The 18,057-nt window shown below is 39.7% G+C and overlaps 1 protein-coding gene across 1 annotated transcript in view; it reads left to right on the top strand.

The window, feature by feature from the left end:
* CLSTN1 (calsyntenin 1) overlaps positions 1-18,057 on the top strand; it is a 59,765-nt gene that overhangs the window by 574 nt on the left and 41,134 nt on the right. Inside the window, exon 2 of the mRNA XM_085298907.1 lies at positions 1,543-1,722. Coding sequence (XP_085155033.1) covers positions 1,543-1,722 — 180 coding nt within the window. The remainder of the gene's footprint in view (positions 1-1,542; positions 1,723-18,057) is intronic.

Genomic DNA, 18,057 nt, shown 5'->3' with positions numbered 1-18,057 from the left:
CTCTTGTTTCATATTGATTTATTATATTGTTAACTGCCAAATGGAAAATACTTGCTTCACCTTTATGGAAAACTTCCATGTAGACTTCAAACCTGGATTCTTGGATAATACGTACAACACACTGGCATTTTTCTGTATAACAACATGCTTTGGGATTAAGAAATGGGAGAAAATCTAGTCTCTTGGGAATATTTGTGCTTTGTTACCTGTGTCCTCTTCCCTTCCCCACATGATTTCTTTCTTTTAAAACAGTGCCAGAAGATATGTAATAAATAATTCATATATAAATCAGAGAGAGAATAATGTAAAAGAGGACTTCCAATATTCCCCTTAAAATATATTTCTGGGTACTTATCTTCATGCTATGAAAACTAAATACTTATTAACACTGTGGAGCCTAGAACAATTGGGAAGTAGAGAAACCTGCACAGGGTATGTATATGTGGTTGACTTGTTCATTGCACATACCAATTTCTCTGGGTTTACCTTTATACTTCAGCCTTCTTGTGCAAACCATTACTAATGAAGAGTTCCAGCATTTTATTGACCAGAAGTGACTATAGAAAGAAATTTGTGAATGTAAAGGAATATATAGTTCAACTACCAACCAAATACTGCTTAAAGTATTCAATAAGGGAGCATCATAGTTTTCAATATTAACTTCCAAAAAGTGCACATCTGGATCCTTTTGCTATTCCTTTAGACTTTCAAAATGTGCCTTTACACCTGGTTCTTTTCTTACCAGGCTTATCTTCTGCATCTCCTAAAATGGTGTGTTTGCAAGAGTATGAGGGCAAGATATAGAGCTGAATCAGATGCCCTCCCGCGTTTCTCTCCAGATGGGTCACAATTGCTGTARTTGTCACTAAGGTCACTGTGACTGTGAGCATTGCCCATTGTAAATGAAAATGAGACTTCTCATTATTCACATGAGCCTTTTGATTGATTCTTCCAGATCTTACAATAAACCTTTGAGTAGCAGAACATGTGAGCTTGTGGCATAGTGACTCTTTGGAAGGAATTGTTGCCTGAAATAGGCCAGACCACTAGTAAAATAAAATAATCTCTTAGGTTTTTTTTGTTCCTGTCTAAGGTAAGTAGTCACTACAAGTTGTCACCTTCTCTTGGCTGTTCAGTGGCCTGTGTGAAAGTTTTTAATGCTTTACCGTTAAATCTGTTTCAGCTTCATAGGGGCCTGCACTTCTAATTCACCGGCAGCCTATATAGTTCTGGTGAAGGCTAAAGATTAAATGGCCCATGAAATTCAAAGACCCTTGTCACCCATAGAAGAGATCATTCTAAATAAGGCTTAAAGGTCATATGTGGGATAAATTTCTATAGCTATTGAGAATCCTGCTGTAAGAATAGAGCAGTGCAATATTTAGTTATCAATGCTTTAATAATACAAGCGGAAAAAAGGCCAGAAGCTGAAAGTTTAGAATCATACGATAATATATATTAGAAATTATGCATTATACTTATTTGTGCTAGACCTACTGAATGCTGGGGCAAGGAGGGCAATATTATTTGAATTATTTTAAGATCAGTTCTTCAGCTTTCCTCTTTTTGATCTCTTGCCTCCTGAAGGACTGCGTAGCAAAGCTGACAGCAAAAAGACTGTGGGGAACTGGAACCAGCAGAAACCAGCAGTTGCAGTAAGAACAGTTTCTGGAGGTTTAAGAAATAAGTTTTATTCAATCTCTGCAAAAGAAGGTGTCCTTAGTGAGTAAGCATCTCTACCTTACTATTATTCATCAGTAAAATGCGTTCTAAAGGTTGGTTGTTGGTAAAGAGCTTTCAAGCTTTGTTGAAACTACAGAATAGGTTTTTTTAGGTATAACAGTAATAGGAGTACTGAAGTATTGCATAGTTCCTGCCTTGTTGATATATTCACTGAATGTAGCTGATTTTCAAATTAGCCAACAGTATTATGGTCTACATACAACCTCAGGATCAACCTRTTCAAATACTTGAATAAAGCTGTACCTGTTTTCTTTATTCAGTGCTGCAGTCAGAGGTGTGTGTTGTATGTTTGTTCTAAATTCTATCTTAAAGATAAAAAAAGCATTTATTCCATTTTGCATTTGCACTACCTTTGAGATGGTGGCTATGCTTTAAAAACTTAAAGCAAGCTTTTCCCTGTTCAACAGGAAAATTAGATTTATTTAAAATTCTTTTTTTAGGTGAAGTGTTTTCTTTCATTTTAATTTCATCTTCCTTCTGCTGTATGTTAGTGTTAAGGATCCTGTCATTTGGGCTTGAATCCATTATTTCAATAAGCTTACACAGTATGAATGACCTCAAACAAAATTGCCATTTAAAGGCATTAGCATGGGTCAAAATTTGATAGTCATGAGTCAGATAGGCACAGTGCTGATAGGTGTCTGCTTTTTTGCAGCCTGTGGTGTAACATGACAGGTTTGGTATAGTGTTTGCCTCTTGCAAATTTTGCATCCGCTGCATCTGTGACTTCTTCAGAGCTGCAGTAAATGGGACACTGAATTGCTATCATTCTTTTTCCAAATCTGTCCCAGACTTGCTTTGTAACTACTGTGAGTCATATAGACAGTCTGCACTACAGTTTACCTTAAGCATCTTCTTGCTACTGATGCTTTTCAGTATTTTACAAATGTGAAGTGCTGTATACTGGGAGGAGGGTTGTTACTGAGGTAAGAGAGTAGCCTGAATCTATTGCCTATCAGACTATAGTAGGTGCCCACATAAAGACAGAAAAGATATCACCTAGTTGTCTTCTGAACCTTGCCTTTATTTTCGTTGCAGCTGACTTGCCCTAGGCAGAATTCCTGCAGTATGTTATAAACAAACTGGCTGGTTTCCTTTGTAGCCTGGAGCAACTCAGTTTTGGGGATTATCTTTTGGGGAAAGAGAATCCTAGTTTTTTTTTCTTTGAAGCTTTAGAATCTGGCTTGCTTACAAGCTGCCTCATGTATCAGCATGAAATAGTTATATGCACAGAGCTTTTTGCTGTCTTGACATTTTCCAGGTTGACTCTTCTTGCTAGTACATGCTAAGCTGTGATCAGAGGCCTGTGAAACTCAGAAAACAAACTTTCAGCCTCTTTTTTTTTTTTTTTTTTAACAGTTTCAATAATAACTCTAGCCCGGGTGTAGACTGATGTATCTGTACCTTTTTTAGTTCTTCACCTTGAACGATTATTTTTGTCCTTTTGATGCAAGTAAAAATGCAGCAGTACTTCCAGGGTCAGAAGATAATGATCCCATCTGTACCCTTGATGYGAGCAGCTGGAGGCGTTTATCCAATGCATAGCAAGCATTCTCTCCCTATGTGCTGCCCAGTACCTGAGCTCTGCTGCCCCCCCCTTCCCCAGAGGAAAAAGTCCTTTACCCACTGTGGGAGTAACACAGTTGTAACAAACAGTTGGGTTTAAACAAGGTTGTAAAATACGTTTGATTAACTTTGTTATATGAAATTGGTTGAGCTGTGTCTTGAGATTACATCTGTCTTCGAAATTGTGAGTCTTGAAATGTTAGGACCCATTTAGCTATATTTGTGTTTGAACAGATATTAAATAGTGTTCTTGGCTTACCTGTTAGGGTCTTAATGAGGAGTTAGTTCCCTGTGTTTTGCCCAGTACTGCATGCCAGTATTGTATAGCTACTCTTAAATTTCAGCAGACACAAATCTTAAGTTATTCTAACATGAACAATATAAGTTCAGATCAAGCCTTGATATAGAGATATGCCAGAAGAACAGTGCAGCTCCAAAACAGTTTCGGAGCTATTCTGTTTTGAGGGCTGTGTTTTTGTTTTAAGCTGTCACAAGAACTCAAAGTTGCTTTTGTTTCTTGCCCTTAGTCTGTTCCTCTGGAGAAGCTAAATGCATAATTGTGGTCCAAGGCTGCTGAACAACTTGGGACTGAAACAGAAATCCAGTTTAATCATGTCTGTTCTGCAGACTGGAACCCTATGTTTAATTATACTAGGAAAGGAGTATGGCACTCGAACTAAGTCTTTGCCTTTGTAGTGTGGGGTAGGACTGTGATGATCTTATAGCAGTGTCACTGATGATATTGGTTGTTGTGTGTGTGTGGGGAGGGGGGGAGTGTTAACAAGGAAAGGATAGGAAGTTCCTATGACTTCAGAGAAAGATTTCTTTTGCTGCTCCAGAARAAAGCAGCTTTGCAAGTTGTTCATTATATACATATATTTGTCCTATGAGACTGGAAAATGCATCAAGTCATTTGATCATGGAATGAAACAGAAACTTGTGTTGCTGCTGACTGTGCAGTATAATCCATTTTCAGCTTTACTTGTGACCTCCTAATTGAGGGCACTGTGGAAATTGCCCTGAACGTGATTGGAATGGACAGTGGTAGCCAAGCATTTTTCCTTCGGTCTTTTGTCATGTATCTCTTCAAGTGCCTGAAGCAGATTGACATAGCTATGCTTTGCCTGACCAATGTCTATACTTAATGCTTAAAGGGTGTGCCTGATGCCCAGTTACAGCTTGGCCTGGAGTTTTTTCCTGCAAGCAAAACAATTCACAGCATAATCCATTTTACAATTTTTTTTTTTAACCATTTTACAATTATTTTTTTAATGGTTAGTTTTTACACTCTTTAGTGTGTTTGAAGAGGAAGAGGCATGCAGGTGAGGAGCAGATGAATTTCTGTAGGTGGAAGCCTAAGAAGAGGATTCTCTTTGGCTGTTGTCTTCTCATAAGCTTCTTTGAGCCTACAGAAAGATGGTAATTAAACTGGAYAGAATCTTAAGCTTTTGACTTGCCTTGCCAGCAGCACCGGGCTTCACAGTCCCCCTCTGAAAGGAACTGCACTGCATGCTGGTTGTGCAGTGTGCTTAGCTGTTTGTACCATATGGGGGTATGATAGAGCCTTTTGTTTTAGTCTGGCCTTGACCTGCGGTCATAATCTGCTGAAACTGAATGAGAGGAGTAGGCTTTATCATTCTGGTTCGTGTAGTTTTAGACATCCCTACACCCTTTACTTGACAACCTCTGCCTAAATGTAGCACAGTCTAGATGTCAGAGGATCAGAATGCTGCAGTGAAGTAAATGAGATGTTTTCAGTTCCGGTGCTGTTGTCAGTAGAAGGAGGCAAGAATTAGCTAACAGTGGTGTTTACGTTGACTCCATTCCAGTAACAAGTGGGAAAGGCTTTCTAAGGGCTTTGCAGCTTTGCTAAAATGAGCAGAGCTGAAGTATGTACCTCTTGTAGTAAGTAGTAAACTCCAGCATGATAGCACTGTGGTGTATGAGAAGGTTCACAGCTCACATCCTTCTCCAGAGAATATTCTTTCCTCTGTCCTTAAAGGTTTAAATAGAGAATTAGTCAACAAAAGCACCTTGGCTAATGCACTGGTGAGATGGACCTACAAAAGAAGTCTTTGACATAGTAAAATCCTAGACTTGGTAAGTCTTACTGCTTAAGGTCAACACCTTGAATTGAACTCMGATGGAATGTTAAATTCAACTATGGCTGGCTGCCGAAGAGCAAAGGTACAAAACTAGCCCTGAAGCACAAGCTGAAAGTAGTGTTAGATAGATGCCACTTAGGTGTCATAGGCAACATTCAGTCTGTAGAATTAGGTAGTGACTTAGTTGAATTTCAGCCACAATTGAATTGTTTTTGTATTTCTAAAATGATGCCTACTGACATTCTTGCACAAGAAGCCGTGCTGCTTGTATGAGCTTATGGATAGCCTGTCCTGCCATCTGGGTTGAATGAAAAGGTTGTGTGCTTTGTTGATCTTCAGTCTCATATGTTGATAGTGCAGGGTATTTTGTTCCTGTTTAGACCTGAATAAATCTTTATGAAGGTTGTTAACACCCTGCTCACTTAGAGCTACTAAGAAGAGCAGGAAGGGGAAAAAGATTAAAGGGAAAAAATAGTAGTTATGAATGCATTTTTTTTCTCTGTGCTGCAGGTTAAATACTTTATGCATGCGAGAGAGATACTGTGATTAAGAAACTGTCAGGCAGAGAGTTGTGGAGCAAGGGGAGTAGAGATGCTTGAGGGAAAGGGTATAAAGATTTTTTAATGCTGAGCTCTTCTGTACATATCTAGTATGATATGTGTGTTTCTGTGCCTTTCACTGAAAAACTGTTCCGCAGATATTTGTAGTTTTTTTCTCTTCCTTGCTCAAATATCTTCTACTGTTGGAGTCTCTCTGTGGTTACTAATGATATTACTTCAGAAAATGACCAAAACCACAAATCTACACTGCTTCTTCAAGGTCTAGGATTAGAACTGTAGGATACAGTATGATAAGCTTATATATAAATCATGGCTTTAACTTACAGAGAAGTTGGTACATTGTTTCATTTTTCCTACTTACTCCCTTGAAAGACTGGCTTCTGTGCATCCTGCTCAACTGAGGAATCCTTGGTTTTTGCAAAGCTTCTGGAAATTAAGGTGTCATATCCTCCTATTCAGATCAGATCGATAAGTATTTGGTCTATCCTGAGTTGTATTTTAACGTAATGTTACACAGACACCAGTCGTTCCCAGAGGCTGTTGCTAGTACTGCAGGAAGTTGCCTATGTAAACTGAGCTTCAGACAGGAKGATATACCTGTCTCCTCTCATAAGCTTTTTACTTGCACTTGATGGATAATATATCACTGAAGCAGCAGTAAGCAGGGAGAAGCATGTATGCTGCTGTAATGCCACACAAAATGCTGTATTTCAGTCATTTAACGCAGCATGGGATTTACAGTCACTCAGCTTCCTTTGCTGAGTGTTCCTACACTAAGCATTGTTTCATTTGTTCGATTGCTCCACTTTTGACTGATACAGAAGAATGGTGGCTAGACCAGGAGAAAAGATAAGAAGTACTAGGTCAGAGGCTCCCTGGCCATACTTGAAAAAGGAGGAACCTGAAACATGTAAAGGTATTGGTGGAACAGAAATTCATAACTGCTGAATGTTTGCCTAAGTGATAGAAAGGTCCTTCAGGATCAGCAGGAACTGATCTGGATGAAAGTGGGCATGTAACCTTTAAACARAGAGCTCACTACCAATGTTTTCACTGAGTAGAAGAAAACATGGAATTAATCTTCTGGATGCGTTAAAACAAAGCATCTTGGAATGAGTTAATTATTCTAAATCACTCAGGTTCATTTACGTGTCTTAGGCTTGGAGGGGAGCCTCACCTTAGTGCTGCATACAAACAATGATATTGATTCTGCTGGGTACATGAGTCTTAGCTCTGAATGCATGTTTATCTTCTGCTTTGTTAAAATAATACAGCTTTTTGTTGACTGCCTTCTAAGGTTAAAGAATACATTCATAAAATGTATTCAGCCTGGAGAAAAGCCACTAAACAGAATTCTGCTATGTTTTCCTGCTAATGATAAATTTCAGAGAGTGTTAAGTGTCAGTCTCTGGGTCAGTGATAGAAACAAACCTCTGTTTATCTTCAGCATGTTCCCAGAACAGTGCTCCACTTCTTTAAAAGAACCTTCCCACCCCAGGACAGTTTGCTTTTTAGAGAGATGGGGTCAGTGTTTAACCTCCTTTATAATGCTGAGCAGCAACTAGCATTAAAAACAGAAGACAGATGTGTCCTTTTAGGGAGGCTGTCTGCCTTGGAGCTCCCCACRGGGAGGCAATCAGGGCCTGCTATTGGCAAGGAGCACTCACTCAGCAACATTAATCGGGGCTGACTGTGCCTCTTAATCCTCTGATCCCTTCCATAASGATGAGAACACAAATGTTGCATTTGCGTGTTATGCTCCTCCTCACTGAAAACAGGCCCAGCTCCATGGCTTGCAGTAGACAGCGATTAGATGGGTGGGTGATCAAAACATGATTAGCAAATCTGCGATTAGGGTGAAGGCCAGGAGGGCAGTGGCTTATTGCAAAGAAGGGTCACAACTGGTATCTGTCAGAACAGAAATAAGTATGTGAAATGACTAAGGATTTTGCTGCACTCTTGTCTGAGACTAACTTAAACAGCCAGGGCAATGCTAGGAAGAAGCTTGGAGCACTGGAAGTTTAGAAGCAGTAATAAGTAAAAGTAGGTTTTATTCCTGGACTAGATAGTTTTGAAAGGGACTTTTTAAAGCAACAGAGATAGGGTATGTAGCTAAAACATGAACTCAGAAATCGAGAGGTCTGCATCACTTCTTGACTTTGTGCCAGATGCTTTTTGTGACCAAGGTACAGAAATTTCATTAATTGTTTTCTTCAGCTGCTGAACAGTAGAAGTATTGACCATGCCTTGTAGAGGTTTGTGAAGCTCTGTTAGTATAACAATGTGTGAAATGCTTTGAGACTCTGGAAAAAAGTCTAGCAAAGCTGCAGCCTGTTGTTGCCAGATAGGATGAATTTGAGCAAGCCATCAGTGCAGAGGAGTTTGTGTCAGATGTTATRAGGAAAGGATGCGTGAAAACAATTATGAAACAACTAATACCATGTTTTTAGCTTATTTTTGTTGTCTTTGTGAAGCCTCTGTGATACAGAAAATATGGCAGTCAGAACTCCATCTCAAAAGACCTGTTCAATAAAATTGATCCTACTTTTCCATATCTAAATAATGCAGCTCATACCAACTTCAGAGACAACAGGAATGGGCCTGTTTACAGCACTTTGCAGATCACTATTTTTTCAGGAGTATTTTCAGGACGATTTTTTCATACAGTGATGTGAAATGTAATATCACATAATGAAAATGCAAATTATACTTTCAAGCTTAGCAGCTCTCCATGGATCTTGTAATCCATGGTCCAGATTCTGAAATTCAGACTAATGCAGATCAATACAGACTAACTAGGGTCTGTGCAAACAGAGGGACTTCTTCATGAGAGTCTGCAGCATTGTCATCTCTCACTCAGTCACATTGAACATCCATTTAGCACACTGCAGAATTAAGGGGAAGAAGYAGGTAGACTAAGGACCCTTACACAAACTTGTGAAGAAAAATGTGAACAGCTGTTAAAGTCCAGTTAAAACCAACAGGACTTCAGTCATTAAAGCACATACAAGCTGTATGACCTGTGAATTAACCTTAGTAGTCTTAACTTTGTCTGTTACGGAAGGATAAAGGGCAGAGTTAAGCTTGTGAGAATTTAGAACCGTTTCTAGTGGACTGGGAATTTGAACCTAGCTTCTGATGCCATTAAATCAGCCCCTTTGCCTGAAGCTCCAACCCAGCAAACTCAGATATATGCAACATGGTTTTTTTTGTTTGTTTTGTTTTTTGTTTTTTAAACAAGGTTATTGCATGATACGCACAGTACAATAGGATCTTAATATAAATCTGGTAAATGGAATTTCACTGGGGATTAAAAAAAAAAAAAAAAGCCCTTCAAGTGCTTTGTGTGTGGACAGTTAATGAAAGTAGTTACTTTTATTTGCCCTAATACCCATTATGAAAAGATACAAGTGAGCAAATATTTTAAAAAATATATATATTTTAAAAAGACTGAACCGGGGAGAAAATTTGGGCAATGTAGGGTGAAGGAGAAAGATGCGTTCTGGGAATATGTTGACTCTCTGTATTTTGAGCTGTTTTCTCTCTGTTATGTAGGATGGTTTTATTCATTTTCCTGTAAGCAGTCTGCAATTAACCCTTACAGGCTCCTTTCCTATGTTTTTCATAAACTAGCTTGTATGCTGACCTTTCTTCCAGTGTCCCTCCTAAGAAGGTCAGTAGCATGAGTTTTGGTGATGGGAAGACTAATGCTGATTCTTTCCTGTATTATTGTTGTGCCTGTTTGATATTATTAGATTTGGTCTGCTACTAGCACTCAGAGGAAAAGAGAAGATGCAAATTTTCTTTTCTCAGGTGATTGTGGTAGTTTAGTAGTGTAATTTCAGCTTCCTGGACTGGTGACAAGGACTGGGAAAAAGTACTACTGAAGAAATAATCAAATACCAAATAATATGCTTTTSTGGCATTCCACTGTTCTTAGCTCTCCATGCCCTACATGGATTTCAAACATAGCTCCAGCACACCTCTGAAGACTAAACATTTAATGTAGATGAGTGATTGCTTTAAGTAGTAGTATGGCACATCTTCAGGAAAAGATGAGCATTTGGGGCAGGAAAGACAAAAACAGTTTTTCAATCTGTAAGTTCATAGTATTTTATATATATTCACACACACACACACACACACACACACACACACACACACACAATGTAGTGAGACCATGAATGCCAAGAAGGGAAAGGTGTGTGTTTTTTGTTTGTTTGTTTGTTTTTTGTTTTRTTTTTGTTTTTAAAGCTTTCTTTTAGGCTGTGTTATTAACAGTTTATAGTCTTTACTCAGATTGTTTTTTTTTCTGAGAAAGTGCATAGCCAAACAAATAGGTGTCTGAAAAGTCCAGATTTAAGTTCTGGAAGTCAGTGAACAATGGAATAGGTAGGAATAGGTGTCATGATTTGCGTTTGTGCTCCTGCGTAATATTTTGGTTCAAAATACTTCTTTGTAGTGCATAGTGGATTTAAAATAGCATCAGTCCTTTTGTGTCTGAATATTAATTTGAAAATCAGGGACTGGCTGCTTATGTGATCATTTAATAGTAGGAAACTTATAAATGCTGCCACTTTAATGAAAATACTCTGAATTTCTAGAAAGGTTTTCATCCTAGGATCTTAAATTACTTTACAAACATTAGTTAATAAAGTCTTACTACATCTTATGGAATAGGCAAGTAGCATTAAACTGAAGAGATAAACAAGGCAGAGAGATTAAGTGTCCACTTGTCTGTGGATAGAGTAAGTCAATGGTGTCATCAGGAAGAGAATGCAGCAGCCCTGACTCCCAGTCCCAGTTCTCAAAACCTTTCCTTTAGAATACCTATGGCTAAGAGCTCTGTGCTATCTGAATTGGGTCAGTACAGTTGGAAATAAAGAAAAGTGTGCCTTTAAGTCCTTATAGATATTTTTGTTCTGCTAGTCAGGAATTAAAAATATTCCAGATGGTGTTTTCAGGAAAGGCAGAGCAAGCTTTTTCACACTGATATTTGCCTGCTGAGGCTTTATTTCTCTTCTTTTTCAAGGGACTTGAAGACAGAGCAGTACAATCAGCCAAAAAAAAAAAAAAAAAAAAAAAAAAAAAAAAAAAAAAAAAAAAAAAAACTACCACCAACAATGAAAAAAAAAACCCAAAAAACTCCGGTAATGGAAGTAGGTACAGTTAAAGGTGATTTGGCAACATAAACAATCTTCATGTTTCTTTTCTGGTAAAGCTTGTCGCAGATACTAGAAAGCAATGAATGTTCACTGCTGTCTCTGGGAAGGAGCAGGCAATGTTTGTTTTGCAGGGTGATACCTCTGTTTCCTGCGTTCGCAAAGGTGTTGAAGCCAGGCCCTCTGCAGAGATCTGGTCACAAGGGAGGCTTTTTTAAGACCCACTGAAGTGCTAAGTTTCTACTTTATTGCATAGAGAAATAACATTTTGCATCTCCTTCTTTTTCACCTTTTCCAAGCAAGCACATAATGAAGGAAACTTAGAAATTTTTCTTTCTTCAGTGGGGCTTTTTTTCTTTTTTTTCTTTTTTTCTTTTATTTTTTTTTAACAGTATCAACATCTGAGACCCAGTGGATTCAGGTACGCTTTTAGAGAAAACAAGAGAGAAACATTAACGTGTTTTTAGAGAACTAATAACTTGTCCTAAGGAAAAGAATCCTCTTTGGGATACCTCTGGGCTACTACTATCTCTGCTTCGTTTAGTGAAAGAAAGCTAGCCACCCTTTTTACACTACTCTAAAAAGGTTCTTGCCTTCTTACAGTATAAAAGTCTATAATTTTTTTGTTCCTTAATACAGGAAGTGTTCATTTGTGGATGGCCTGCACAATTGTAAACAGTCCTGGTTCACCCACTGTTGTAATTTTTTTTTGGGGGGGGGGGGGTTAAATGTCATTGAGTTTCATGGATGTCAGTGATAGATAACAGATCTTGGTAATACTGTATTGTTAAAAAGCAATGATATCATTGCTCGAAGAGCTGTGTGTGGAAGTATCAGTATTGTCCTTATGGCCTTGCTGTTCCAGCTAGTGATTAAAATGTTGGATATACAACTTGAAACTTAATTTGGTTTCCTGTTAGGCTCTGAAATAGACTACTGCTCAACAGGAGAGCATCTGCTTTTCTTTTTGCTAAAGAACACTGCTGGCACTTCTCAGTACAAGCTCACCTAAAAACCTATTGCCTGATTTTATTAATATGTAGTAATTTGACTCCTTTTACCTACTCAAAATTACTTCTCTGAATAAAATGGAAGAATACTGTCTAATGAAAGGAGGGAAAAAAAGAGTATAATTGTGTTAATTACCAGAATACCAGACATATAATTAATATGCCACAGTAACAAAAAGCAAATGTACTAATAGTACATAATTGAACTTAAACTACACCCTTGGTAGAAGTCTCTGCAATAGAGCTCTTGTGTTTATGCTTCTTTTTGAATTAGCAATAAGGAATAAATTAGCATCCATTTTCTTGCTCTTACAAAGACAGAATCATATTGTGGGSCAGGGTAATGAATTCAGTGAATGCCTTTACATTCCCATACGGCTCTTAGGGAGAGGAGTTCTCATGCACATGGCTCTCTTCCTCCTCCTCCTAGGARGACAGGCAGAGAGAAGAGGAAAACCTCATTGCATGCTCAGACTTGCACTTAATATCATGAACCTAAAGAATACAAAGAATCTGCAAGCTGAATCATTTCAATATTGTCACCAGTACCTGGTAAAAATATTTGAGTTTTTAGTTTATYTTAGTTTATCCATTCTTTTGTGTATGGTATGTTACTGTATTATGTTTTCTTATATGGAAATAGGGTAGGGATCAGTGACTGACCCAAGACAATTTGTGATAGAGCCAGAAAGAACACGCAGGATTCTTCAATCCCTTCCCCTAACTCCAGCATTAATCACTAGCGCAGTTTTCTATAAAATTAAGAGTCTAAAGCAGTTAATATGGCCAAGGGCCACTGTGCTGCTATTTGGAATGGTTTAGCACAGCACATGAGGAAACAAGCCAGAGATACCAGAACTTCAGGAAAGCACACTACCCCTTGGAGTAAGCAGGTGACTCTTTGAGAAACAGGTCCAGTTCCATTCAGATTCYGCTCTTATTTATACAATGCAACTTAAAATAGTCATTGTGGCAATAGATGCAAAGACCTAAGTTCAGAAAGCCTGAATTTTCTTGAGGTCCCTGAGGTGAGTTCTGTGTTTTAGTGAAGCACTTGAAAGCCAGTCTGTCTGTATGTGGCTTCAGGTATTTCAAAGTATTATGATTTTTTTTTAATTTTATCTCTCTTCTCTGTGCCTTTTTTCTTAAATATGCAAATGAAAAACCTAGAAATTCTGTCTTATTCAATTGTAATGCACCTGTCATCACAATATCTAGACACCTACCTTTCTGCTTCACAGAAGTAYTGTGAGAGTGCATTAATTAACGCTTGTAAAATTCTTGGAGATCCTAGGATGGAAGGTGCTAATGAGTTGTAAAATATTGTAATTATGTTGCAGAATATTCAGTCCCTGCTACCTTTGTAAGAAAAGATACTTACATCTTCATTGCTTTCATGTTTCTAGATGCATGTTTTGCAATAGCAGGTAAGTCTAAGCAGGAAAAAGGAATAAACAAGGTAGGAAGATTGCTAAATGCTGCTTGTTTTCTTGTGAGGAAACTAGTTGTTTCTATGTGCTTTTCTGCTTATTGAAATTTTTTTTTTTTTTTGTCTTTCGAATGAACTTCAGTGGCTTGTTGAGAATTCTCTGAATGTTGAGAAATGTCAGGGGAGAAGATTTTCTTCTTCATATTGCCAAAGCCTTCATTTGCATCCCCTAAGTGAATTCTCACACATGATAAAAGCAGTTCTGGAAATTTTCAAGTGTGGGGAAAACCAGTCCTGTGTTACTTTCCATCCAACATACACGGTTAGGTTCCAACACATTGCAAAAAAAGTAACAAGTCATCCAATGGATCTAAAGAGGCGTGAATTTTATGCTGCTTTATGTTCAGAGGATAGGAATTGTGTATATTATAGACAGCAAGGCTAAAAAAGACCTAGTTGGTTGTCTATTTATGTTTTCTTGTCAGGCTGGTAGGAGCATTGTTCTGTTGTGGAAACCTTCTTTTGAATGACCTAAAGATGCCACTTCTGCCTGTTCCCTTATGAGACTATTCTGTAGATCCATGGATTTCATTGTGAATAATTTTTGATATTCATTGATTGAATTTGATACTGAATTTGAATTGATACTGGCATTAATATTGTTCTGGTTCATTCTTCCAACTTGGCTCAAATAACTCATATCAGAACCACAAAATACTAGACCTCAAATTAGCAAAATACTTTTGGATTCTCCTATCCCTTTCTCTCATGGAAAGGGAGGAGCTAGAGTGGAGCTATAATACAGCTTCTCAAGAACCAGCCTGTGGTTGCCTTCATCTACTGTTTTGCTTGACAGTGTATGCAACTCTTATCACACAGCTTTATTAGTTTACACTATGGTCTCTTCATGGCAATTTGTGCTGTTTCAGAAGTGGTTTCAGGTCAGCTGTGATAAAGCAAATACCTAATGGGTGAGATAAAACTGGATTCCATATTCTAACTTCCCACTAAAAGCAGTCACAATTTGAAATCAAAATAGTATGCAAACATCAGTTGACATACTGAGACAAAAGTAAATCCGATCTCAATTCTAGACTGTTTTCAAAGACTAGGCCCTTTCTCAAACTCAATTTTAGACTATTTGGAGATTGGATCCTTGCCCCATAGTTCCCCCTTTAAACAGAGGTCCAAGTAGAATGYGCGCTGTTATTACTAGATATTCAAAGTATATACTAATTATGAGTCTGAGCTCTAATGATCAGATCCAGATCTGTTGTTGACTTACTGGGCAAGTCTCACTGCTCTCCCTATGCATAAGCACTGGCTTCCTTTAAGAAGCAAGCAGAGGCATTCATTTTTACCTATCACCTTATCTTTTCATTTCTGGCTGCTCAGCTCCATTCTGACAAGTGCAATAAATGTGTGTCCTCCTGGGTCCTTGCAAGCTGGGCATTAGTCATGCTGTTCATTTCAAGGACATCAGTCCGCTAGCTTTTCAGCTGTAACAGAAAACATGTTCTGCCAGGAGCCATTTGTTCCAGTTTTGTTGCTTACTAATAAAATCAAAATCGATGGGGTTTTTTTGGAGCTTGAGAAGCAGGTCAGAGAGTAGGAAGATGATATGTGGCAAAAATGAAGGTACTGAAGTTAGTTTTTTATGAATTGCTCTGAAATAATGGCATGTAACATTTCAGAGAAAGTGGAAATCTCTGACAACTTGTGAAATAGTTACCTCTGGCAAGCAATATAGCTACTGCTTAACAGCAGATAGGACTAGTGATTAGCAGTTTTCATACTGGGTAACTGAAATTTAGTTTTGGAGAGGGAAAAAAAAGATTTGGAGAGGATGTTGTATTTCACATAATTTTAAAGTAAGTGCCAATGGAACATCAGTGGTGACATGGGATCAGAATTTCAGTCTGTCTCCTCCACAGCACCTATACTGTGTCTTCACCCACTGGACTGCTAGTTCAAACCACTTAGTCATCTAGCTAAACTGAATCATCTGACTGAACTTAAAATATATACTAAAGAATTATTGACTTTGTTGAATCAGTGCCTTAGTCACAACTGACTCGGAGGAATTTTGCTCAGAAAGATAACTGCAATCACTGCCACCTCCTTCCTTGYGAATCTCCCAATTTCATCACGGCCAATTCAGCTGATTCATTAATCTGAGCTGATAGTGCCATTGTGCGATAAGTAAGGTTTACTTGGAAAGAATACTTTTTTTTTAATTGTCTCCCTAATTCTGCAGAATCAAAAATCTTTCAGATGAGTCCTTCTGGTAACATTGAAGTCCCTCACTTTCTGTGATCGTGGCAGTTCTTTCCGCTATAATGCATGATAAAGGCTATGCAGACTGCAAGGCAAATTTTGCTATTTGCACACAGTTTTCCCGCCATACTTAATGAATCTAGATTGTTTTCCAATTTAAATGTAATAATAAAAAAAAAAGCATTGCTTTGTAGAAAGTATTTTAATGGGTGTTTTATACATATGTGTATGTGCCAGCTGGCCACCTACTAGTGAACCCTTTTCTGATACTTTTATATTGACCTTCAAGTCTAGTATATAGTTACATTACTAATTCAAACCTAGTATTTGGGCAAATAGGTTTGTTTTTTATTGTGCATTGATCAATGGGCAATCATCTTTTAACTGATGATCTTTTGCCTTGCAAATCTTYAGTCATGGAATGGTTCTTACTCATGCATTAAGTCAGTAAGACTAGTCTGAGAGTCATAGTGAGCTGGACAGCTCTTCTACTCTCAGACAATAGAAAAATACATAATGTAGCATGCTGTCAGCTGAAGCYGTGTTGGCAGAATGTAAAGACTCAGCTTTCTGGCAACAGATGGGCTAGAGGCTTCTTCTGACATGATCTGCCATCCAGCATATGTTAGACAGGCTGAGAAATCAAAGGGTTTTAGACTGAGGCTTTACCTTTTTTTTTAAAAAAAAAGATGTTTTAGTTGTTATTAAAGCAGGTGGCCTGCAGTGCACAGGCCCTGAAATAAATACGGAGGCGGTTGGTTGCTTGGTTCAGGGACAGCTACCTAACACAGGATAATAATTGGTGCACCTTTGTGCAAGGCGCTGGAGCAYGATATATTTCTCTCTCCAGATTCTTTCTGTTCTACATGCACATGTTAGTAGAGCTTTTGAGAGGAAGCAAGTGAAGGCAATTTGTTTTCAGGGYGGAAAATAAGTCTTCAGGGGCAGAACAGATTGCCTTTGAATATCCAAATGTACTAGCTCACCTTTTTTACAGCTTGCAGCAGACCATATTCTGTCAACTTGCTGAGACATCAAGGATCAACTGTGGGCAGTGAATAAACTGGCYTCTCACCTCTGGCTGGCTGGTCCCTCCAGCTCGAGTCTGGGATACACAGGTACTCAACACACAAGGTAACAGTAATCAGGCCTAACTTTGAGGTGAAAAAACAGTTTTCCAAAGCAGATCAATTCCAGTATTTAAAACACAGGAATTGTTTTAAAATAAAGACAACTCATCTCTGCGGGATCTTGAACATTCTGGATTTTATTTTTATTTCACTGTGGGAGTGAAATGGCTAATAGGTACAAAACAGGAGTCGTCATTCATCTCTTAACTATAAAAGTTGTTTGCGTTTTAGTCATCGAAGCTCTGATCCTGGGAAGGTATTCCCCCGCCTCCCCCCCCCTCCTTGAAGCAATTGCTATTTTTGACCAGAGCAAATAGCTTTTTCTGTTACAGTGCAGGTTTGGTGACACCTGATTAGTCCTACGAAACTTCCTTGATTTTTAGATAGTACCTGTAATTTTTTGCAGGTAGAGGTGGCCGCCTTCTGCCTTGCGCGGAGTCAGCCCGAGCGCGCTAGGGAAGGCTTCTGGGATGCGGAGCGCTCCCCAGCGCCAGGGACGGTGCCCGGGCCCAGGGCTGGCCCGGAGGCGCCCCTGCGTGAGCCTCTGCTTACAGCATAGACCCGCCTGCGGGCTCTTCGCTGGCGTTTTGCAGGCCCCTGAAGGTAGCGACCGCTGCCCGCGCTCGTCCGAAGGCGCGTGTGTGCGGCGGGCCCTGCGCCGGCCGCGCCTGGGGTCGGCCTCCCTGCCCCGGCTGCTGCGTCCGTGAAGCGCTGCCTGAAGAGCGTTTAAAGGGGTTTCGTGAAGGTTGTGACCGGGATGTTTAACGGGGCTGCCTGGGGGGCATGGGCCGACGCCGCCAGGCGCCTGCCGCGGCGCGGCGCGGGGCAGCCGCTCCCCTCCGCCCTGCAGTGGGCGCCGCCCGCGGCGCGACCCCCGCCCAGTGGTCTCGCCCACCCGGCCGTGCCCATGGGCTCTCCCGCACCGCGCCGCCCCCGCGCCGCCGGCCCCGTTGGTTCCTTCCCTCCCCCGCCTGGTAACCGTTGCGGGAGGGAGCGCGCCGCGCCGCCGCCATCTTAGGTGCCGCTGGCGGGGCGCCGCGCTGCGCTGCGCCGCGGGGCGGGGCGGGAGGCGGAG

This window comes from Rhea americana, unplaced genomic scaffold (assembly GCF_003343005.1).
Source record: "Rhea americana isolate MKP2758 unplaced genomic scaffold, rheAme1 scaffold_143, whole genome shotgun sequence".
NCBI classification, from domain to species: Eukaryota; Metazoa; Chordata; class Aves; order Rheiformes; family Rheidae; genus Rhea; species Rhea americana.
This window is presented reverse-complemented; position numbering and strand designations above follow the sequence as displayed.